Source organism: Uloborus diversus, chromosome 9 (genome assembly GCF_026930045.1).
Source record: "Uloborus diversus isolate 005 chromosome 9, Udiv.v.3.1, whole genome shotgun sequence".
NCBI lineage: Eukaryota > Metazoa > Arthropoda > Arachnida > Araneae > Uloboridae > Uloborus > Uloborus diversus.
The window spans coordinates 81,773,064-81,798,617 of NC_072739.1; the positions used below are offsets into that span (position 1 = coordinate 81,773,064).

The following is a 25,554-nucleotide window of genomic DNA, read 5'->3' on the forward strand; positions in this document are numbered from 1 at the left end:
TTACTATTACGTAAATACATCTTAACAGAATAAATTTTATTAAAATACTTCGAAAAAGGAAGTTATTTTTGACTGTTACACTTTTTTTTTATCGCATCTTAAACCGTAATCAAGTTTGTATGTCGTAGGTCCAATTTTTTTTCTCGTTTTTAGTTTGTATTGCTTCTAAACGACTTTTTGTTCTAAAAGCAAATCATTTAAATCATCAGAACATAAAGACTTCTCTTTTCAATTTTTACCAAAATTTTAAGTCGCACAAAGATTAGTCAGGAGTAAAATTTTAGATCATTAGCCACGGCAAAATGTAGCCCAATCGACTACGTCTCACGTAATCTTGTATGCATTAAGGAGCATTATTGTAAAAAAAAATATGCCCCTCACTCAAGTTTATAAGTAAAGGGGGAAAAAAACGTCTTTCTTCTCATTTTGGCTGCATTTTTACGCACAAAATGAAAACGAAACTTTCGTAAAAACTTGGACTTAAAAGGAATACATTCGAAATACAGAGACAACTTTGTATTGAAAGCACTAAATTATTTTAGAACCGAATAAAATCTTCGAGATAAAGGAATATTTGAGCCTTAAGGCTTCGAGCTAGCGCGAGTCGACTGCATGTGCATCAGAGCCGAGGTTAGGTCATGTCAGGGGGGCATGTCTAGGGATCAAGCTCGGGATTATACGTACTAGTATAAATGTGTCAAGTTTTAGGGGCAGCTGGGGGCCAGGCGACCAAACTAAGAAGGGGCTCACCTTGGCGGCCTTGGCACTCTCAGCGTCCCTACTGTGCATGTTAAAATCCAGTTAGTGTCTGTGGTCGCGTGGCCATTTTTAAATTCCCTCTTTTCGCCAAAGTTTTCGATTAACCGTAGAGGTTCCGATTTCAATCAATTCCGTTAATCGATATTGTACTGCACCTGGAACGAAACATTTAAACATTGAGTAAACTCTAATACGTTGTTCGAATACCCGGAAGTGAACATCACCAACCTGACACGTCGTCAACGCGTCTGGTAGCGAAGTTTCTTTTAAGCACGCCTCATTTAAGATCTTGTTTCGTTATAATTACCTGCCTTATTGAATAAACAATTATTTCCTATTGCGTTAATTCTTTACTTACTTTTCTTGAATTTGCACATCAGCTCCGTTACACATATTTTAACGTTGTTTAATTGCAATTTGTTATTACGTTTACTTGAATTTGCACAAAGAAACATTTAGAGAGTTACGTTTTTATGTTTACAGGTATGTTTTTATTTCCTTTTACGAAAAAGGAAGTATTGTATTCGCGAAAAAATTTTCACCAAAAATCGACCTTAATTTCCATTTTGCTCACCCCGAATGAATGTTGAGTTTTTTTTTTCGACTCTACCACACATGGATAAGTGCCTAAGAACGTATAGACACGCGAAATATCCATTTTGACGATTCCCGAGTTAGTTACAACGAGTTTTCTCGTGACGTCTGTATGTAAGTATGTGCGGATGTATGTCGCATAACTCAAGAACGGCGAGTCCTAGAAAGTTGAAATTTGGTATGTAGACTCCTAGTGGGGTCTAGTTATGCACCCCCCTCCCCTTTTGGTTGCATTCGGATGTTTTTAAGGGAGTCTTTTTCCCCTTTTGGGGGGGGGGAATCTTTGTTAATTTCGATGTAAACTCAAGTGGTGTTACAATGTAAACTCAAGTGGTATTTCGATGTAAGCTCAAGTGTTTGGCGGACACTTGGCGATATATCGCCAGTCTTTTGGTCGCCAAGTTTGGTCATCAACTTGGCGACAAATTTGGCGATTTTTTTTTAAAAGTCTGGTTTCAATTTGGCCCTGTTGGAGATATTTAGAGAGCTAACTTTTGAATCACATTAAAATTACCAATAATGGGAAAATGACATTAAATTGTAGTAAAAGGAAGTCATGTGAGGCACACATCAGCTCGTTTTTAATCACGTGTTACTATTCCTGTGATAAGGTAATGGCGTTTACTCCCAAGTCTTACTCAAGTCTAATTTAAAACTTAAGCGAGTTTGGGGTTACTATATAGTAAGTGCGGATCTAGAAGGGAGTCATAGGGGTCTTGACCCCTTTAAGTGACCAAATATTGCCTAAAACTGCATTTCAGGGAGTTGTATTTCAAAAATTTCGGCCCAGATCCTCAATTTAAGACCAAAAATAGCACTTTGCAGTTTTATGCAGATCCTAATCAGTATTACGATGCTGCCAGGTTAGGTTTTCTCCAACTCTTTGTTTGATTTAAAGAAGATATTTTGAACCATACAAAATATTGTTATTGAAAATGTTTTGGAACTCTTTATAGTATGAAACATCAGCTTTTGTTACCAAAAATAAAAACAAATGGCATATTTTGTAACTGATCTTCATGCGTTCGTTCATAGTAGACACAAGTATTTTCTCGGTATAGACCTTCAGAACTGTTAAAAATTCAACTTCTGCAAAAAAGAAGAAACAAGCTTAATAGCGTTGGTGAAACCAACGCTATTATAACTTACAAAACTACACATAATTTTGTGCACGCGTTTCCAAGTTACAAATGATCAACAATGCAGAGAAGGTTTCGAATTTCCAATTCTGAGCAGCAGTCAAAAAAAATTATTTTTGCAACTCAAAAGCACGTGAATGCAAATTTGTGATTTAATGGTGTTGTTTTTAGCAATTATGTGATTAAGGCAACTGTTTCTTTCGATCTTTCTCTTTTTGTTTTCACGACTTGCTTTTATAAATTCGTCCCTCTGACTTTCAGCATTTCAAATCTTGGTTCAAATCTTAGCAATGACAAATCTTACAATTATTGTTGTTTCCTTCAGTCAAAAGTACTACTTTTAGTCCCTGAAATTGATAGAACAAGCCAAAAAAAAACACGTAGCCTGAAATTTTTTTATATTTTTCCTGCAGTTATTTTTAATTATTTTTTTTAAAGTCCGCTTTTGGAAATAAGGCGTGGTCTTTATGACGTCACAAGTGATGTACTTTGGCGCGCTAAATGTTTACGCTATGCTGTCAACCGCGTTGCCAGGACAAGATAATTTGCGCTGTGCGCTAATGGCATTTCATCACTTGTGATGCCATGTAACAGAAGCGTAAAAATTGAATTTCAATCATAATAATTAAAACTATTGTTAAAAAATATTAAACATTGTCAATTTTTTTGAAAAATGGTTAAATCCTATGTTTTTAAGTATGCTCTTTCAGAAAAAAATACTTTTAAAATTTCGGAAACAACCCAATTGGAAACGGGAAACTTCAGCATGATGTATAAAAAGAGACGCATTGAAACATAATGCAAACAAAAATGCCCAATTTTATTACAACTGACTAGCTAAAACCAAAGTAAGGCCGGAAGAACTCGCAGTTTTCAAAATGTTGTTCTAAGTAACTTTTTCTGTTTTCTTGAAGCTGCAGTGTCATGACATAATGTCTTTCTCTGGAGAAGGTGTGCCACTCATTACTTGGCGTTCTAAAAAAATATATAATAATTATTATTATTTACTGAACTGTTAACACATTACAATATTTTAGTACATATGTCACACTTTATCACTGTAAAAGCAAGTATTTTTGCGAGACTTTAAACGAAATTTCGGTTCTGTTCATATAGAATTTGCGAGATGTTCTGCTCGCGAAATCACCGATATCTTCATTTTCGTGAAAATAAGTGCTTTTATAGTAAATACAATGTTATATTTTGGGACTTTATTCCTGGAAAGACAAAAACGTGGAAGTTGATATAGGGTAATAGATTATTTTTATGGATAGACATAGATTGATAAATTAGATAGATAAGTATAGGGCAATAGATAGGAATATATATATATATATATATATATATATAGTTAAAGACATACATAGGTATAAATGTTGTGTCGAAAAAATTACACTGCATAGCACATAATTAAAAAAAAAAAAAATCTACGCACGAAAGAGGAGTTGTTAGAGTGAAACGAAATTTTATGTACGTGAGGACAGTATTAATATAAGAATGTGATTAAAAATGATCATTTATTCCAAAAAAAAAATCTCAATTGAATGGAGGTTTAAGTACCCTGTTGGGCCACCTCTAACATGATTGCACGAAGTGATGCTGGCGAAGATTACGGTTTAAAAGTATCGTAAGAAGTCCTATGCCATCACGTTCTACATTTACTCGAAAAACGCCGCTAATTCGTTCAAACTTAGCGTCCAAAGTTATTCCAGATATGCTCGATCAGTGACAAATCAGGAAATCGAACTGGTCAAAAAAAGTTATAACGAGGAAGAGGAAGTCCCCTGCCTCTAAGTGTCAGGGTCATATTGGGATGAGTAAATGCTTGCCGACTACTACTGAAGAGATTCTTCTTAGACGTACATGAGACAACAGAAAAAGCAGCTTTTACAGGAATAAATTGAAGTCAACCGTTGCTTTCTGAAAATAAACATCATTTAATCTAGCTTGACCTATAGTATAGTATTTATTACATAGGAATTGCTTTTTCTCTATCAATTTACCTTTAAATCGATGGGTTGGTTGCTGTATGTATCCTTCTCCAGTGAGCTGTTGTGTATCTTGGAAACAAGAGCTAATTTAAGAAAATTATTTACACATTCATGTTTTTCGACCTAAAATTGATAAGAATTTGTTATTAGAACCAAGATACAAATAAAGTTTTTTTTTGTTGTGTAGTGTTACGTTTTTATTTTGCCTAAGACTTCAAACCGATATTTCGCAAGCGCTCGTGCATAACACTCCTAGTTTCCCGCGAATTTCTATTCAATTGGTTTCATAAGATCATCTTTTGACTGAAACTGTAAATGGTCTTTGGGAAAAAAAAAAAAAAAAAAACTGCAACTTGCTCAGTGTGCAAATTTATGATTAAATATTTAAGACAACAGTGACTGTTTATAAACATACCCATATTTTGCGAAGTTAGTCCACAGCGAAATCATTTCTTTACTGAGTTGCTTTTCCGAAGATGTATAATATGCTTTACATTGTCGTCTAGCTTCAGATGGCCGTTCATCAGTAACTGCGTATTCCCAGTATTTTTCAAATCCAAACGGCTTTTCAACTCCGTATACGTAATCCAACGGCCTTCCAAACACAAACGGTATTTCATCTGAATGTACCACACCCATCCAACCAGCCCATGGTGCTGCGGAGCTTTGATGGTTGAAGTAGTAGTAATACACGGAATTACCCTTTTTTGCGAAACTTTCTGCAAAATACACATCAGGACAAAATATACCATAATCTCCATACGCATGGTATACTTGACGACGTACATCGTCGCAATCATTTTCCTGCAATCCTCCGAGGTACCACTCAACAGCAGCTGAGGGTGCTGGGAATGTGTCGATAATTTGCGGAATTAAGGTACTTCCAAAAGTTTTGTTGACACAAGGATTCTTTTCACCAAACGGACCGAAAACTTCTGGCATGAATACACCTAGTGAAAAAGCACCTTCGTCCTGATTATTGCCAATAAGCACTTCGACGTTCTGAAATTCTAAATCAATTACGGCCAATCGAGGATTTTTTGGTAGTAGAGTGTCTCCGAAGATGTAGTTGAAAGTAACCACGGAGAAATTATTTAAAGCTTCACTGGCGTATGCAAGAACTCGAGCATCTTTACCTGCAAGAAGAAAACAAAAATGGTTAGAAGATAAGAAATTTTAGAGACAGTTCAAAGCTGGAAAAAAAAAAACTTTTTTAAAATGCATGTTAAATACTCAAACAAACTATACATGCCCATTTGGAATTTGGATTTAGAAGTTCATGGTCGTTTTTAAGAATCAAAATATCTTGTGCGGGAAATATCTCTAAATAATGTTATTCAACGGGTAAAGGGAAGAAACTAATTCAAACCCAATTTACTTTTGACCTGCCAATGGATATTATAAACTGGCTATCTAAGATCTCCTTACGCAAGAAACACTATTACCTTTACTTTTGATGCTTAGCTTTGATTGATTCCACTGTTCTTTCGTAGTCAAATTTCTCAAGCATAGTTTTATAAGCTAATTTCAACTCAAATTAAAGTACCTAAACTTTATTTATTTTCTTATTCATTCATCCAATGGGTGGGATTTAACCACTAAAACCCTTCCTGTGGCCCCATCCTTGCTTAATATCAATTAAACAAGGCGTCTAGTAGCAAAACTAGCTCATTTCATGATTTTGCAACTTTTTTTTTTCGTAATTTGATACTTTTTGATTGATACTACCTGATCCAAATCGATTTAGGACGAATCTCTGCCAGGTCCAAAACCACAGCCAAAAACCAATTTTACATCAAAACTACCTCAATACAAGCTGAACGACCCATGTAAAATGCAGGAGTTACACTGTAAAAACAATTCAGAAACGATTCTGGGAAATAATAGGCAGCTAATGTGCCCAATTTCTGCCAGTAACATATCTTGCAAAAAATAAAAATGTTGACTGCTAAAATTCAGTAACTTTTTGAAATTATCCTGAAACTTTTCTGAAGAACTCAGAACTATTCCCGTTTAAAGACCATTTGTGTCTCTGGAACCAGATTACACTTAGGTGGATGAAATACAATAGCTTGGCACCTTCCTGATTTACCAAAAAAGCTCTAAAAGCAGTATTGCCAGAACAACGATAGAATTGCAAGTAAGTAAAAAGAATATAACTCGCCTGCAAAGCTACGGGAGTCCAGAGACTTATTCGCTCACATTGGGAGCTTAGTCAGGCTGGACGAGCCATAATCGAACTGAATCCCATTCACCTAATAAATACGCTCAGTTAATCTTTATCCGGAAGTTAAAAATATTTCTTACAACATTGAGAAGTCTACATTCGTGCAACTTGTAGCAATTCAGGAACCTTTTTGACAGTGATACTTGGTTTTCACAGGAAGTGAATGAAAACCAGTAAAATCGCGGAACGGTTACACAGAAATAATCAGTAACGTTTCGGAATTTTTTTTGCACTGATATATCGACAACATTTTTAGAATAAATAGCTAAACTACTATGATTTTTTATTTTATGGCATAATACATGGAATAAACTAAAAATTCCTACCTCAAGAATTAATTGAAATTTCAAAAGAAAAAAAAAAAAAAAAGATAAGTTTACTTCAAAACCATTTCATTTCAAAATATTTTCAATCTGTGAATAATTAGACAGTATGGTCAAGTTTTTAACTTAACCATAAGAAAAGAAAATGAAGTCGAACAGCAAAGGTTACTCAAACGAAAATTTATTCCCATTGAAAATTTAACTGTTAGTGTGCAAAATGTTCTTTTTTCTAGAAAATGGATCGATCTTGTTGATAATAAATGCTTCAAATGTGTTACTGTGTGGTTCTGGTAAGAGAAGCTATGACCTTGACAATGTTTACTTCTTTTTAGAGTAATAGAGAAGGGTAATACGCGCTGAATTCAGTTGGGTTACTTGCGTGATAGTTTTGAAAAAAGAATTCAACTCAAAATCCCTCCAATAACACGTACCTTTCACACTGAGCTCCCTAAAGGAGGTAAACATTGTCACAGTCCTAGTTGAACTTATGAGAACCACACTATACATTTTATACACCATTGTACTATACCTAACCTTCAAATGATTTAATTCCACTTATACAGTCATCTAAACATTTTTAGAAACAGAAGTATTAGAATACTAGAAAATCGCCCGTCAGGGTATGATGGTTGAAAATTGCTTAAACCTTGAACGAAACAATTGCCTATTTGGTGATATTTCGATCGTTGACATTTTAACCCTAACTCCAGTGGATTAACCCTAAACTCCTGTAGATTAAGTTCATTGTTGACCACTTTTTCGTTTTCTCATTCTCCTTAAACGACATTCTTACCAGTAAAACAGTTAGGTTACCGGATCCAGTTCAGCCTTGTCGAAATAAAGCATTTCCCGGCAGGTCAAACATTATTAAAACATATTATCAAATTATCATGTCGTGGCGCGAGTTTCATTGTTGATGACGTCAGGAACGTTACTCGATCATTGGCTATTATATATATATATATATATATATATATATATATATATATATATATATATATATATATATATATATATATATATATATATATATATATATATATATATATATATATATATATATATATATATATATAGATATATATGAGGATAGTATGTTCCTCAGTGATTCTAATGATATAGCGCACCACTGCAGAGCTACTATTTAATGAATAAGCAAAACATTTTGTAACTTACCTCTCAAGCATTGAACAATCCCATCTGGATTTTGCTCTAAAGATGCGTAATTTGGAGAACAACCCATTTCTGCTGCTAGTTTATCACCCAGCTCTAAATTCATCTGGTAACTAGTGTCTTCGACAAGTCTTGCCGGGGCACCACTTTCCAAGATGACCCTCCTGAAGAGGCCAACAGTGAGAGGGGACACGCAGAAAAGGCCTGAAATCATAGCTCCCCCGCTTTCTCCGAAAAGAGTGATGTTGTCCGGGTCTCCTCCAAAGGCGTGAATATTGTTCTTAATCCATCTAAGAGCTTCCAGTATGTCAAAAAACCCTGACAAGCAATGGCGAGATTAGTGACATCCAACAGTACCGCACTAAAACTAATGAGTGTGAACATTCTTTGCAGGAGTTCTAACTCAAAACGTAATGCATGGAATCGAAACAAAATTTGTACATTTAATACTGATTAGACCAAAAGTTGGCTTGAAAGAAATATATAGATTTAATTTTTTTCCTTAATTCGTTTCGATCAGTTTTGTATTTCGAACAATCATTTGTAATTCGATTAACTGCTCAAATGCCATAGACCTTACGACAGAACTTTTTTCCATGACAAAATATTCCGATGGTTTAAGAGGGTAATGATTCCCATGACCCTGTATTCCCCCCTTATTACATCTCAAAAAGTCCAGATTGGTATCTAGGTGGAACATAATGGGAACAGCCGCTGATAAACTTTCGGCCCAGTCCCCCTAAGGAAACTAGAGCACTTGAACTATCGTTGAATTAAAGGGCTAATCTTGAGCCCTTTAAATTTGGCCTTTGCTAATTTTGAAAGGTAGAATGCTTATATGAAAAATTATAAAAAAGAATTTCGTGATGGTTGCAATACAATTGTATATTTTCTAAAACTCTCTCTTTTTATCTTTAAACTTTCCTAAAGAGTATGAACTTGCAATACATTTTGAAAGCATATTTATTGACAATGCACAACCATTAATTAACTACATTAAAAAATAAAAATTAATAAAAGAAACGTTTTGCTTTAACTTAGAGCTACTGCAAAGCAAAATTAAAATCTGAACAAGGAACAATATGGAAATTCTATCACTTAAAAGCACAGAAGAAATATGATTTTTTTAAAAAAAATTATAAAATTAAGCCTGCCTATAAAAGGCAAAAATTGTAACTTACTTACCCATATTACCTGGTGCTTCTTCGCTTGGTGTGGATAAAAACCCAAACACTCCTAACCTGTAATTAACAGAGGCAACAATCACGTCTCCCTCTGCGGCTAAAACGCCACCATCATATGTTTCAATTCGATTAGATCCAGAAGAGAAGCCACCTCCGTATATCCAAAACATGACAGCTTTCTTACTTGTACTGTAAGCACTTCTTGGCGCCCATATATTCAGATGCAAGCAATCTTCGCTTTGGCCTAACATCTTGTCTACCCATGGATATTTGTAAGGAAAGTACTGAACGCAGGCTGGAGAATATCTGTCAGATTTCAGAGGTTCAGTCCACGGCTGCACTGGAACTGTTCTTTTAAAGCGTAAGTTTCCAACTGGAGGAGCTGCATAAGGAATTCCAAGGAATACTTCTACCAAGGTACCTTGATAAGTATCGAGTATTCCCTCCACAGGACCTGATCTGGTTTGGACAATTGAAACAGCACTTCTCAAGTATGCCACGCTGATCAACAGCATATGAATTCCGGAGGTGCGCATTTTGACAAAAGCTGGGAAGTTCTAGTACATTGACTGCAATAAAAGAAAATATTTTTTTATTATGCTATGCATCTACACTTTAACGTAAAATAACCCTAATCACGAAATCCTCAAAATATCAAAACTATTTCTGATCGATTTTGGCAAAACTACTTTTGATTGGCTTAATTTGATGATTCTTTTAAACTAATGGTTGAATATTTAGGTAGTTTATTAAAATGTGGCTTCAATGTCAATTTCAAAGACTTTGTACAAATAGAATTTAATATTTTAAGCACTTTGAGCCCATTATCTAATCCTTAATGTTTTCATAAATAGGAAGCGGTAATGACAAGCAGCAGTATGATAATGTTGTTTGTCATTCCTGCTTCAAGATTTGCGGGCATGCTTTGAAAAATTTTTACTTTTCCATATCAGTGAAATCAATGTCATACTAAAGAAATGAGAATTGCGTACACGTACTTCGAAGTTGCCATTGAAATCTTTTTGTTCATTAGAAGATACGGAAAAATAGCCTTTGGCTGCATCGAAAAATAGCCTTATGAAAATAGTTCTTCTTGTGATGCAGCACCACACTGTAAAAACGTTTCAGAAACGTTCCTGGAAAAGAATGGGCAGCTAATATTCCCAATTTTTGCCAGCAACATATTTTGCAAAAAACAGGAAGGTTTCGCCCTAAAAGTTAGTAATCTTCCTGAAATTAGCCGGAAACCTTTCTGAAAAATTCAAAAACTTTCCCAATCAAAGCCAGTCATATTTTTAGAGTAACTCAGGAACTTCAGTGAAAACTTATATACAGTGCGACTCAAAAGTTTAAGAACAGAGCAAATTTTTAAATCAAAGGAAAACTATTCAACAGAATGCTTTTAAATTTCTAATGTAGGTGGCCATTATGATCCTAAATATGTGACTGAAAGTTTGAAAAATATAACTGTAATAAAAATCAGAAAGTACAAAAGACTTTTGGTTGCTGCGAAAGTTTATGCACAAATCAGGCTTTTTGCAAATATCTCTTGAAACGTGATGCGTGGAGGACTAGTGCGGTTCTTTGCCGAAGTCTCTGCAGTTCTCGCCTGAAGTTGCGAAACTCTCGAAGCTGAAAACCAAAGGTAAATCCGTTACGGAAATTTCAGTGATTTTAAATCGGTCAAAACATGATAGTATTTATAATGTTCTGAAACGTAGAAAACAATTCAAACCTGCGTATCACTCAGGTAGACCGAGAACAACTACCTTCCATGAGGAGAGAAAACTTAAAGAATGGCTGTAACTGGAAGTTTGTCTCTTATCTTTATATATTAATAGGCAAGCCGTTTTTTTTCGGTACCGATTTCTCCTCTGTTTGTGAACCGATTTCCTTCATTCTTTTTTTGTTCGGTAGCTATTGCCGAGGTTTAGTGTCATCAACAAAAATTTTTGAAATTGAACGCTAATTAACGGAGATATTAATAAAAAACGCATTTTCGTCCTAAATGACTTTTTTACGCGGACGGATAGTTCAACTTATTCGAATTTGATATGGTTGGAAAGGTCTTTAAAAAACACTCCTAACGAAAAAAATTGTCAGGGCGCCCAAGGTCCAATAGCCTAAATCCACTAGAAAAAAGTTGTAAGCGTTTTTTAATTAGCGAAACTCAAAAATTTTAATTTTATCTCTTTTCCATTGTTGAAATCCATTGTTGGAAGCGTGAAACATTATGTTGTAATTCATTTTTAAACCGCTTTTTCTGCACGAAAAAAAGCATTTTAATGATTCGAGCTTGGTATGGTTGGAAAACTCGTAAAAAATGCTTTGAAACACGTTCTACCCGGTTTTTCCGCGCGAAAATTGAAACCGCTATGTTGGCTTGAAACAGCGCTAGAAGCAATTAAAAGTTAGTGAAAATTCATTTTTATTTGCTTTTTCACGCGACATAGTTAACTTGAAGAAATTGCTGGATAATATTGTGGTGTTACCAATTCTCACTTGAGCATAAAGAAATGAAATTCTTGCATTTGTTTTTATTATTGAGGCTTTTTGGGTAACTACGGGCATTTAAAATATTTTCATTTTGATTATGTTTTCGCGAATTTAATATTTAAATAAATTGTTTTACGGAGTGAGGGACTGCTTTCAGTTCCAGCTCCCAATAATATCTGCATTTGCTATCACCACAAACAGATCTCAAGGTGAAACGTTTGATAAAATTGGCTTATTATTGCGACGTTCAGGACAATTATATGTTGCCGTGAGAAGAGTTCGTTCATTTGACTGTTGGAAATTTTATATTTAACGGCAAGATCATGCCTACTTAAAAAAAATATTGTTTGTACAGTATATTACAAGTTTTACGTATTAAAGGAGTTTTGCGGCATCATTTCATTCAGAACGACTTCCATAATTGTGAAATTGGCGAACTTTATCCATTTTGGCACCAATGCCAGGACGAGAAATATTTTTCTTTTGCATTCGTAAAAATCGAGTACAGAAATGTCTATTTGCAAGGAACTGACTACCAATGAAATCCCTCTTTAAGGTAGGGTTCATTAAATTGTAACTGTTTGTGACAAGGGGGAGGAAATAAATGACAAGAGGAACATACAATGGGGAGAAAGGGACATCAAGCTTTTTTTGATAAGAACGTTTATGAAAAACAGTGTGATATGTGGCAAAGGGAATAGGTGTTATGGTGAACTGAAACTTTGCGACAAAGGGAAGAGAGATAAAAAATTTTGAAAAGTGCATTTGTCAGTTTTCTCCTAAACCGTAAACAAATCACAAACACGATTTTTTAAAAAAATACACTATTATTGCGACGTTCAGTGTTTTTGAATGGACAATTTTGCAATGTAGCAAGTAGGCTTCGTTCATTTGACTGTTTGGAATTTAATAATTCTAACGGCGGAGGTCAAGGCAACTTACTCAATAATATTAAACTTATTAAAAGAAGCATTGTTCTTGCAGAAGTTTTACGTATAATCTGAGTTTTGCAGGATCATTTCATTTGGGAAGATTTAGACAATTGTTAAATTGGCGGACGCTCTTCATCTATTGGCCTCAAATTTCTGGCCCCAATTGGAGCTCGAGAAATGGTTTTACTTTGCATACGAAAACAAAGAGTAGGAAAATTTATATTTGCATACGGTTGCCACAAAGTAGGGGCTGTCCACGAATAAAGTCCCGGTTTAAGGTGGGGTTCACGAAATAGTTACAGTTTGTGACAAAGGAAAGACATGACAAGAGGGGCATACAATGGGGTGAACGTGACAACAAGCCTTTTTTTAATAGGAACGTTTATGAAAAACAACGTGACATGTGACAAAGGGAAGAGGGGGTATAGTGAAGTGCAAAACATTGTGACAAAGGGGAGAGAGGGTTCAAAATGTTGAAAAGAATGACATCTGTTATGCACTGCCTTTAACTTTAAACAAATCACGAAGTCGATCTTTTTTAAAAATTGTACTATTATTACGGCGCCCAGTGTTTTTGAATGGATAGTTATATGTTGACACGAGTAGAGTTCGTTCATTTGATACTTGGAAATTTATATTTCTAATGACGAAGAAGCAACTTACTCAGTAATAGTAGACGTTTTGTAAGTAACATTGTTCACACAGAAGTTTTACGTATAAATTAAGTTTTGACGCTTCATTTCATACGGGAAGATTTCGAAAATTGGATAATTGGTGATTTTTATCCATTGGCGTCAATTTTTTTGTTTCCAATGCCAGCGCGAAAAGTGTTTTTCTTTTGCATACGTAAACAAAGAGTGGGGAAATATTTATTTGCATAGGGTTAGCACAAAGCAACATGATATCCAAAATAAAATTATTCAAGCCAGCAAATTGTCGACCCCACCAATTTCTCAATGGGGTTGTTTCCTTCAATCAAAAGTACTACTTTTAGTCTCTGAAATAGAAGATAGAATAAGAAAAATAAAATGTTGAGCCAGAAAAAACTTTTATTTTTTCAACAGTTGTTTTTTAAAAACTTTTTTGAATGTCCGATTTTAAAAATAAGGCGTGGTCTTTATGACGTTATAAGTGATGTACTTTGGCGCGCGACTTCATTGCCGCGCTAAATATTTACGATTTGCTCTTAACCGCGTTTTCGGGTTTGCGCTGTGCGCTAATGGCATCAATAAGTGGCATTTTATCGCTTCTGATGCCAAAAAATTAATTTCAATCTGCGCACCGATTAAAATAGTTGTTAAAAAATATTAAATTTATTCAAATTATTTAAAAAATGGTTAAACCCTTTGTTTTTAAGCATCTTCTTTCAGTAAAAAAAAACTTTGAAAAATTTCGGAAGCGACCCCATTACCGAAATATCCCCTTTTATCCATTTATTTTGAGATTATAGGTAAAAAGAAAATTGGAATAAATTATTACTGTGGTCTGGTGTGTCAGTATAAAAATTGTACCTTTTCAGATATGCAGTAAACATGAGTAAAAGTAGAAATAAAAATTTTGGAAATAGTTAAATTCATACAAGTTTTCTCAAATATTCATTTATGAATATGGTTGAATTTCGACCACTGGGCGAACACTAGTTCAGATAAAAACTCGACTTGGATCAAAAATATCACGTGACACCATATGCAGACGAATTACCGAATCACGATTGATCCACGAATAAAATTTAGCTCGTAAACTGTTTTTGAAACAGTGTCACAAACAAGCAAGACTGCAATGGGCAAAACACCACATGCATTATAGTGAAGAATGGATTGGTGTTGTATTCCCAAAAGAAACAAATAATGGAATTTAGACAGTTCAGATGGGTTCTCATACCCATGTGCGTGACTTGAGGAAAGATCCGAAGTGCATATTCAGTAAGCAACAAGGTGGTGGCTCACTCTTCGTATGGGGCGCTTTGTGCTTCAACGAACAAACTACTCTTAGCTTTCTAAAGGTCCGACAAAATTCAGAAGTGTATCAAAATACTCTAAGCGAGCATTTGTTACCTTTTGGTGATGTCCAAAATGGTCCTGATTGGATTCTCCAGCAAGACAACTGTTCAATACACACTTCCCGTAGTACAACACAGTAGCTTGTGTCTCAAAATATCAGTGTAATGAACTGGCCACTACTCAGCCTAGATCTTAATCCGATAAAAAACATCTGGGGAATTCTATCACTTGACGTATACCAAAATGGGAAGCAGTATTGCTCAGTACAAGAGTTCAAATCAGCAATCGAGGAAGTCTGGTACAGACTCGCTCCCGATACCTTCCATAATCTCGTGCTATCAATGGATAATCGCGTATTCGAACTCATCAGATGCAATAGTCACTCCATAGACTACTGAAAGACTTTTATGCTTTCTTAAATGTAAATATTTCATTTTTTTGCGATAGCAAATTTGATCTTTTTTAATGAAATCCTATTTTAAATTCTATGAATTGTTTCCAAATTCGAAACAGGAACTTGTAAGCTGATTGGTTAAGTACAGTAAAAATTTCAAAGCTATCCGCTGTATACTTTTCTTTTTATAAAAAGATTTCGGTTGTTCTTTAACTTTTGTGCCGCACTGTATGTATATTAGTCCAGTCAATAGGTAGAAAAAAACGGGCTTGCCTGACAAAAAACGGGGTCAAAGATTTTTTTTTCTAATTTGTATATACTTGTACCAATATGAAAAAACCAAGTTATCCAACACGAAAGACCGCGGGAGAAGTTTTGGAAGCCGAAAACCCCCAAAAATTTGTGACTTTTTGGAGTAATTTCAAAATATCTCAAAAATGGTTAAAATTACAAAAAAACTTCCAATACAAATGCTAAAGAGGATTAAATTTCCTTCAACTTTTGTCATTACAACATTTTTGTAGCATGAAAAGCAAGCGAGTTACAACTTCTTGAAAGTCACACTTTTTCTGAACCCCTCAGCAAAGTGCGTGAAGTCGCATCGGTAACGGAGGAAAAAAGGAGAAACGCCGGCAGTCTGACCTTGGAAATGATTTGTCTTTCGCAGCTGAGGGTAAATGCCTCCATTCCCTTTAACTTAAAGAAAACACCCCCATTCTATCCCCCCCCCCGCTTTTTTTTTTCTCCAAATGCGATGTATCGGCTCAATAGCTACGCATGTTGGTCACTTCCGAGTTCGAGCGAGAGTATGTTTTATCAATCTGCGTGTTCTGTATTACATTTTTTTTTATTTGCGAAATCAGTTTGAATGAATGCGAAATAAAGATTATGAAGGAGAAGGGGAATAGAAAATCTTCAAAGATGAAGCGCAAAACGTCAAAATGAAGAACGTCAGCGTTTTTCGAAGGACTTAAAAGAAGTGACAATTCACACTGCCTGTCACAAATGCTATATCAATGAGCAATCAAACTCTGCCCTTGAAGTAATGGTTGAACCTAACATGTTAACTAAATTCCTCAAGAAAGATTTCTGGCAAATTATAACAACAATAATCGTCTTATCCAACTTCTTGAGACATATTTCGAAGAGTGTGACATTGAAGTCAGGCAGACTCAAGAAGATGCCGACTTATTTACTGCTCTTTCAAAGTCGAAGGAAATTGAAAAGGTTGTTATAGCGGGCGAGGATATAGATCTGTTGGTACTGATGACAGCTTTAGACAGCCTTTCAGCAACTTGTTCTTTTTAAAACATGGAAGAGGGAATGCTTGTGATTTGTTTTTTACCCATTAAATCCTTTAAGATTGACCTCTACAATATTCTTTTCATCCATGCGTTTAGTGGGTGTGATACGACATTAGCAATCTTTGGCCAATGCCAATTTAAGTTGTGCAACATGGTCAAAAAAAAAAAAAAAAAAAAAACTCCTGAAATTAAGGAAGCTATTGAAACATTTATGGACCCAATCAGTCATCACGATGCCGTAGCTGCAGCTGGAGAAAACATTTTGAAAATATTATACACAGGTGACGTAAAGTATTTGAACCTATCTTTGGATACTTTGCGATTTAATCTTTTTATAAAACTAGTATCTTGCAAGGCTACCTCCAACGTGCGGGCGATGAGGGAAGTTATCACTCATATCAGTGCTACCACCAAACTCAAAATTGGTTGGGCAACATAATTGATCTAGAGAAATGGGGTTGGGAACGCAGAACGCAAGGTCTAATGCCTGTTGACACGAAAAGAGATTTAGTTCCTCATACTCTTTTGAAGACTGTATCTTGTACCTGCAAGGAAAATTGTACTGGAGCCTGTTCTTGTCGCAAGGCAGGTTTAAAATGCTCCAGCACATGCAAACACTGTATCAGCACAAATTGTGAAAATGTTGCAGAAATTTCATCTTTGGATGAGACTGCCGAAGAAGATGATTTGTTCCAGGAGCTTTCGGAATTATTGCAACAAGGAGATTAACAATTTAAGGACTACAGCTTCTTTCTACGCTCTACAGATTTTGAACCGGGAGAACCTGGGCCTTCAAAATGGCTTCGAAAAAGATAAACAACGTATTTGTTGTCCTTTTTCTATTTGCTTTAAGGTCGAATGAATCTCCCTGTAAGTTAGTTGTATGTATTAAGCTTCTACAGTTGGATTTTCATTTTGAAAGGTAATTCTTCTGGGTTTTTCATGCCTCAAAAAGTCAGTTTCTGCAGAATTTTTTCAAAGTGTTCATTACGTACTACTATTGTACCTTCATTATGCATTATCATGTCTATTGTTTGCTTATTAGCACACTAATATTTATTCATTCACATTTATATTCAAATATCGCATTTTTGCTTGTAATAGAATAGATGGTACGAATTATGTGCTTTAAATGAATGTAAAGATTATGTATTTCAATTACAAACTGCAATATAAATCATATGTTAATGGAGTCTGATGAAGACTACCTCTGTCAGACCAGAAATATTAGTTCGTGAGCGGTGGGGGAGGATTTATTATTATTATTGTATCAGCATAGGATGCATGATTGTGTTGATTGTTTGCTTATTAGCTGCCTAATATTCATTCCTTCACATTAATATTTAAAAATCGCATCTTTGTTTGCAATAGAAAGACTAGAATTATATACCTCAAATGAATGTATATATTGTGTAATCCAGTTGCAAACTGTAATATATCATCTGTTATTGGAGTCTGATGAAGACTAGCTCTGTCAGACCAGAAATGCTAGTCCGTGAGCAATGGGGAAGGTTTTTTTTATTATTGCATCGTCGTATGTGCTTGAAATGAATGTGTATATATGTATTTCAGTTTCATAATACATCGTCTGTTTTTGGAGTCTAGTGGGAACTAATCTGTCAACCAGAATTGCTACTCTGTGTCCGGTGGGGAAGGGGGGGGGGGAGCAAGAAACTCAAACTGTCGATAAACTCTCTGAAACTAAAGCTTCTATTCAAGTTCTAATGATCGTGATCTTGCTTTCGATGTGAAAGGTTTTTTTTTTTCGGATTAAAGGAAAACTGCCTATTTTCAAAGAGCTATAGCAAGCTTGCTATTTGTGCTACAAAAAAGTTGTAAATACGAAAGTTGTAGGAAATTTGATGTTCTTTAAACTTTACAGTTAATACTTTTTTCTGAGTGGAACCATTTCGGAGATATTTCGGAAAAAACAAAAAAATTCATAAATTTTTGTGGTTTTTCGGCATGCAAAAGTTCTTCCGGGGTCTTTCGTGTTGGATAACTTGGTTTTTCCATGTCGGCACCAATATGTACAAATTAAAAGAAAAAAAATCTTTGACCCAATTTTTTGCAAGGTAAAATGTATCTATTGACTGGACTATATAGTAATAGCTTGGCATCTTCCTGCTTTACCAGGAAAGCTCCTAAAGCAAATATGGCGAAGATAAGACGGAATTGCGAGATGTTCCTTCGCAGCTATACTATCCGGAGACAGCATTTCGCCCTTGATTGGGGCTCAGTCAATTTGGAGGGGCCGTAACTTAGCTGAAAGAAAAACGCCTAATAAAGAAGATCAATATATATTTTTGGAGTGGTAGCTGAAAAATAATTTTCACCACAGTATAAAATCGGTATTCAGAGAACTTGATGCGATTCAGAAACATTTTTAGCATCAAAACTTGTTTTTTTTTTTTTTTTTTTTTTTTTTTTTTTCACAGAAAACTGATTGAAAAACCTTGAAATCACAAAACGTTACCCGGAAATAATCAGTGACGCTTCAGAATTTGTTTACAGTGCAATTCAAGCCCCTGAAAACATTTATATAATTTTCAATGAAAATTAAAAGTTTACTTCGTTGATTTTTTCTTTTATACAGTAGCGGAATAGATATCATTTTCAATAAAATAGTTATAGATTGTACCTGTTTTGTTTTTAAAAAGTGATTTATGTTTATTTATTTACCTGAAAATCCGATTGGGAATCGTGTTACAATGTGAAAGAATTAGCGCATATAGTGTGTAAAAGTATCTTACAGTTACCTTCCTTGAAAGGGCCGAAGTCAATAATACCTTACAAAAAGAATGAACTATATACAACCACTTTAGAAAATCAGAAACTTTTCAAGGCCAATAAAAATGCTACTTCAGTGAATCATTTAACATCTTCCCGTTGCTATCATGCCTTTGAAAAAATAAATAATCAAACATAAAAAAGAATCCTTGGCGACATTCTTCCATCCCTCTAAGAAAGCTGGCAGAATGTCAGCGTGTCGTTGGTGGGTGGCTGAATCTCATTCATGGCATGGAGAGTGTGTCAATCGGGAGCATGGCTAGGAAGCTGCTTACCTTGGAGAATATCAACCCTCTGTTGAGAGACATTCAAAGCGAGGAATCCGAGCCTACGGTTAAGAGGGCGGCGGAGATAGAGAGAGAGCTGAGAAAGGTGAGAGTTTTGAGCTATAGTTGATGGTTCAGAAAATCGTGAGTCCAGAAGTAGGGTAAAAGCATCAAATAAGGAGTGGATTTTGTGTCTGTTACTTACAACTAACATATTTAAAAGAAAATTCTGATATTTAGCTTAAAATGAAATTTTGGGTTCAGGCATTCGAACCTTTTAAGTTTAAACGTTTATATAGATCGAAGACTTTACCGATAAATTAAAATCTTCCAAAAAACCCGGAACAGGTTTGCCCCATGTTTGTTTTACATGGATTTTGTTTCACTGTCTTGTGTCTTCTTGTTATTGTCATTTTAGTGGAACTTTTAATCCTGTCAAATGACTTATTTTATTTGAAAGTAGACTGTTGTTGTCTTGAACCAGCAAGGCTGGCAATTTGGGGACACAACAACACATTCACACAAAGAAAGGAAAGAGAAAGTACATTCATTTCCGATCCGGAATTCGATCCTCATCCGCAGTCAGACTTCTCTGACCACTGAACAAGGCTTATACACCATGTATCCGATTATGAGGTACTAAAAAAATGTTAGAGAACAAGTGTTTGCATTTCGTGCATCTTTTTTTATTCTTTTTCTTCTAACAAATGATATTATTTTTTCGATTATCAACGCAGTCTATATGAGATGATTTAGGTAATTTTTTGACCTCGAATGCACTGTTCGTCCCCTGGACGCCCCAAAAGGACTCGCACAAAACCTTTTCTCGCATCACTTTTACTTTTCTTTTACTTTTTTGAACTAAAAGGAACTTTCTACGCCCCATATTGCGTATTTTCCAGCCTTTGACCATACTGCACGCTATTTTTTTTTTAAAGTTTTATATGTTACATCAAACCTTTTTTTAAATTTTTTTAATATTTTTTGTTTTTTACTTTTTTTCTATTTCTATAGTTATTTATTCATTTATTTTTTGTCTTACTTTGCTTATTTTTAACAATTTTATTTATTTATTTATTTATTGTCTTACTTTACTTATTTTTTACTATTTTATTTATTAATTGTTTGCGAATTTTATTAGCTGCTGCCACATAAAAACACTTCCTTAATTAAAATTTCTCACTAAATCTTCTTTATTTTTTCTTACATTTTCTTTTTATTAGTTTTTTAGCTGTTTTATTTGTTTATTTAATCATTGCATTCAGACGAGAAAGCTAAATGTGTTAAAAAAAAAAAAAAAACCTCATGAAATTTTCAAAAACAAAAGTATGTCCTTTTTTTCCGTTTTAGTTCCTCCTATAATAACAGCATTGAGTATCTTTAAACACAGTGGTTCTCCACCTGCGTGCATAGAAGATTTTTAAGGAAGGCGTAAATTAAAAAAAAAAAAAAAGCAAAACTAACTATATAAGTGAATGAAAAAGTGAAACTAATACTATACTTTTCTACAAAATTATTTAGTTTTCTTCATAAAAAAGAACTGATTTTCTTTGAAGTGCATAAAACTAAATTGAATTTATTCAAACAAAAGAATGAAACGCAAGGTTTTAGCGTCTTGGTGATGATTGTTCAAGCGTGTAAATTTTGATTAAATTGAATGCGTCTGTCAAATGCTATGAAGGTTATGGGGTGCAGTCAGCCACGTAGACAGATATTTCTCCATCTCAAAAGCCAATTTTCAGTATTTTATCTCTTAAAACATTCATTGTACTAACTTGTGCACGTCAGCGAGATTTTTCCAAGAGGTTACGCCTACTTTCACGTGTTTATGTATCCCCAGTATAAATGTCTTATTATTATTATTAGTAATATTTCTACTCCTATTATTCTCTTATGATAAATAATAATCATTATTCTCATTACTATTATTAACATCATCAACAGCAACATCATCGAAATCATTATCATCATCATCATTATCATCATTATAAAAAAATATTATTATTATTATTATTATTATTATTATTATTATTATTAATATTAGTTTTTTTTTACGTGAACGTAGATTGTCAGAAAACGAATTAAATGAACTCATGTCGTCAATTGAAACTTATCCAGAAGCTAAAACGGTTACCGTACACAAAAAGAAAAGGGGGGAAATTGATGAAAGGTAGTAAATTATGATGGATTTGTAAAGCGTATTCTGCAGTGCAACGATTTGTAGTGAGTTTAAAAATAATATTTCGACTGCTGCTGAACTAACAGATGCTCACGCATTTTTCTACAAGAAGAAAATTTTATTGGGAATGGACACGTAATGCTTTAACAGAATTAAAAATTATTTCCGTATATTAAGTAATAGTTGTTAGATAAATTCTGTTATCTTTTATTCACATTCACTTTAATAGCGAATAAAAGATAATAGAAAGAGGTATGGATAAAACATTCAACAATTTTTTGAACTGGAAGAAAAAACACATCTATGCACTATTGTTGCGTTAAAAACTAAGAAAAGAAACAATAATCACATTTTCCCTGCACAAAAGACTCTTTGCATGTTTTTCAACTTAATAAACTCAAAAAAAAAAAAAAAAAAAAAAAACTTTATTCATTCAAAAACATAGTTTTGTGTAATAATCTTCTTAAAATAAGGTATCATGCTTTCGAAAATTTTTATGATTGTGGTACATTTTTTTTTCCCCTTCCTTTCTCCTTTCGAAAATTCCTTAAAATGAATTACTGGACATAGTAGGTGAATGTTAGAAATATTTTATGGAGATAAATATTCATTTCTATTATTATTATATTTTGGTACCTTTGAATGTTTTAATGGAGCATATAAAACATCTATAAAAATAGGTGAAAGTGCTAAAATTTAAAAAATAGAAATAAATATTACAAATGGTAAGAGAAACGCTCAACGGTTTTGGAAGAAGAGAGGTGATGCTATACAGCATGATTTAGAAAAACTTTACAATGTAAACCTACCTATAGTGTTTGAACTTTGTACGCGTTTAACTCGAAACAGAAAAAAATTCACTTACATCCTTTTCCTTCTCACTGCCTCAAATAGTAGATATAAAGTGTTCCTAATTTTTTTCGATATTCAACAAAAAAAAAATAATTTGTATTACAAAAATTTTTGAAAAGTGAAAGCATCACAAATTCTAATATTTCAAGGTATTTTGAGAAATTAATTAATGTTAAAGATTTATCCAATTTATACATTTCTAAAATATTCAGTACACGTCCCAAAATATATCAAATTTCATTTAAAAGTACTTTTATTAGAAATATGTACTTACGTATTTAACATTTAATAGCTAAATGCACATATTAATGCATATAACAGTCTTCTAAAGGTACATTCCTAATGCACGATTAGAGTTTCTTATTATCTTTCTTCTGCTTCTAATGCATAGAAAAAAGCAGTAGTTTCAGGATAATTTCCGAATTTTGAATTTTTGATATATTTACAAGTGTTCTGAATCCATTTTGACCATTTTTAGAAAATGTGTGCCTATGTGTCGGTATATGCGTGGCTGGTTTTTTTTTTTTTTTTTTTTTTTTTGTGGCAGATGTAGCCCAAAAACTACAGCAAGAAATTGGACGAAATTTGAAACATATGTACCTCTATGTAAATTGGTACTCATTAATTTTGGGCGCCAATTCTTCCTACGGGCACTCGAGCAACCGAACGATTTCATTACGATGGATTTGTGAAGCGTATTCTGAAGTACAGCGATTTGTAGTGAGTTTTAAAATAAAATATTTCGACTGCCGCTGATCAAACATATGCGCACGCATTTTTCTGCAAGGAGAAATTTTTATCGGGATTGAACACGTAATGCTTTAACTGAATTGAAAGTTATTTCCATCCGCTAAATAATAGTTATTATATAAGTTCTGTTATCTTTTATTTACTTTAATAGCGAATAAAATATAATAGAGAGAGGTATCGATAAAACATTGAAGACAATAATTTTAATTTGACTTATTTTTCACCACTTTATTTATTAATTGTTTGCAAAGTTTAGCAGGTGCTACCCTTTTTTATTAAAATATTATCACTGAAGGTCCTATCTTTTGTTTTTTGTCTCACATTTTCATTTAAGATTTCTTCGGTATGTGTCATTGCTATAATTCAAAATTGGTCCATAGGAAGCCCTCAAAGGGTTGAAATGATGATTCGATTTTGGCAGCAATAGGCTCAAAGTGAGGTGCAGCAACTGAACGATTTTTCTCGTTACATGTGACTGCTTTATCTCGAAATATATTGCAAAGAATCGGACAACATTTAGTCCATTGATACTAGAGTGTACAGGAACTGTTAAATGGAACAATGGTGCTTGTTCGTACAGAGCTAGTGTGTAGTTCAAGTTAGTAACTGAAGTATTAGAAATTTTGTATTGTCTTCAATTTCAGATAACTCAATATTTGAAGTATAGCATCGGTACCTTTTACACCAAACCATATGCATACATTTTAATATTTAAAAAAAAAAACCTAGCAATAAAATTTTACAAAATGTATGAAAATTTTCGACAAACCTTTTCTTTTAAAAAGCCCGAGAATTCGCATTCAGTTAGAGTTTACCAATTTTTGACCTAGTCATTTTCAAATGGAATTTTTTTAGTGAATCTGTGAAACCAAGATATCTGTGAAACTAACATTACATAAATAGCTATTAGAATGACGTACGTATTGTATCAAAAAACAACGTAATGTAACTTAATTGTCGCCACGATATCGTTAAGGTAGGCGAACACCCTGATTTAATTTTAAAAAAAATAGATTTTTAAGAGTTAGGGTAATTAAAATAGTTTTGATATTCTTCTTTCCACATCCGCATCTTATATTTCCAGTCAATGAATTATTAAGAACACTAGAGGAACTTTAATTAAGGTTATATCTGTTTTTCTTTAATTGAAAATTATTTTTTCTTTTTTGATTTTTTTCAAAACCTTGTTTTCCAAGTGTTTACTTACGCAAACAGCTCTAGCAAAATAAGTATTCAGAATATTCATTTAGAAGTTTACGAAAATAGAACTTGTATATTTATGTGCAATGAACCTCTATAATTTGATGTACCTGCAATACATGTATTTTTTAATAATGATAAATGAAAGTTAAACGGCAAAAAGGCGTTCTTTGGGAAAGTTTCAAATATTTGGTTTTATTATTTGTACTCAGTACCTAATTTAATTAGTTTCGGAGGTTCAGTGCATTATCTACTAATTAACTAAGAGGTAGACATCAAAGTTTGAGAATTGTAGGAAAACTGTTGACACTGCACTGGAAGTTTTAAGGAAATGTTAGCTTTTTAAAAAACATTTTTTAGTTAAAAAAAAAGAGAGAGAGAGAGAGAATTTAAAACACTGTTTTTTTTCCTAACTAAGAGTCAAAAATAGTTATTTACATTGCGTTAAATAATCAAGTTAAACTTTTAAAATAAGCAATGAATATTTAAAAAAAATAAAAAACAAATAAGGTGTTTACCTTCCTTGAAACGTTTAAAACTTATAGACTTTAGAAAGAGTCAGCTGCATAAGTTGGACGTTTCTGCAGAAATAATAAATTGAAGTATCTTTTTCGAAGACAAACCGAGTAAAATATATTTAAAAAATATTTAGATTGCTTCTATAAATAAAATACATTGCCACCTGTCACTGAAAACATCTGCCTAAAAGATAAAGAAATAATTTTAAGTCTTCGTCGTCTGCGATTTTCTCCATATCTTCCGTTTTACTGAGAATTTTTTTATGGGATTTATTTTAAAACGCTCTTTTTAACTCACTTTCCAAAAAATGCGGTTGAAAATCTATTGATTCCTGAAAAGTCATATAAGATTTTAAACTAAGAAACAAAATCCTGATTCGTAACAAAATAAAAACAAACTTCAAAATTTTAAATGGAACGCATTTTCTTAACTGCAAAACTGAATTTAAAACGCTCGAATTTGCCTTAAACGAAATATGATGG

General features: G+C 33.6%; 2 protein-coding genes across 2 annotated transcripts in view; one reads left to right on the forward strand and one right to left on the reverse strand.

Annotated features, from left to right (window-relative positions):
- Positions 1-3,291: 3,291 nt before the first annotated feature.
- On the reverse strand, positions 3,292-25,170 carry LOC129230751 (acetylcholinesterase-1-like). Its single transcript, XM_054865184.1, has 5 exons — positions 25,072-25,170; positions 9,392-9,959; positions 8,210-8,524; positions 4,899-5,619; positions 3,292-3,467 (listed from the first exon to the last, which is right to left on the reverse strand). The coding sequence occupies exons 2-5, from the start codon at positions 9,924-9,926 to the stop codon at positions 3,326-3,328; spliced, it is 1,713 nt and encodes a 570-aa protein (XP_054721159.1). The 5' UTR covers positions 9,927-9,959; positions 25,072-25,170; the 3' UTR covers positions 3,292-3,325.
- LOC129230348 (alanine aminotransferase 2-like) overlaps positions 19,546-25,554 on the forward strand; it is a 73,628-nt gene continuing 67,619 nt past the window's right edge. Inside the window, exon 1 of the mRNA XM_054864746.1 lies at positions 19,546-19,678. Within this exon, the coding sequence (XP_054720721.1) occupies positions 19,562-19,678 (117 nt within the window). The 5' untranslated portion in view covers positions 19,546-19,561. The remainder of the gene's footprint in view (positions 19,679-25,554) is intronic.

What these genes read in the sequence shown, in the direction of transcription:
- LOC129230751 (XM_054865184.1), bottom strand. Translation starts at nt 9,926, where the DNA reads ATGCGCACCTCCGGAATTCATATGCTGTTGATCAGCGTGGCATACTTG. An exon ending in GATTGTTCAATGCTTGAGAG is followed by an intron (nt 5,620 to 8,209) that starts GTAAGTTACAAA and finishes TTCTTCTTGCAG; the next exon opens with GTAAAGATGCTCGAGTTCTT. An exon ending in ACTAACTTCGCAAAATATGG is followed by an intron (nt 3,468 to 4,898) that starts GTATGTTTATAA and finishes ATATTTTTTTAG; the next exon opens with AACGCCAAGTAATGAGTGGC.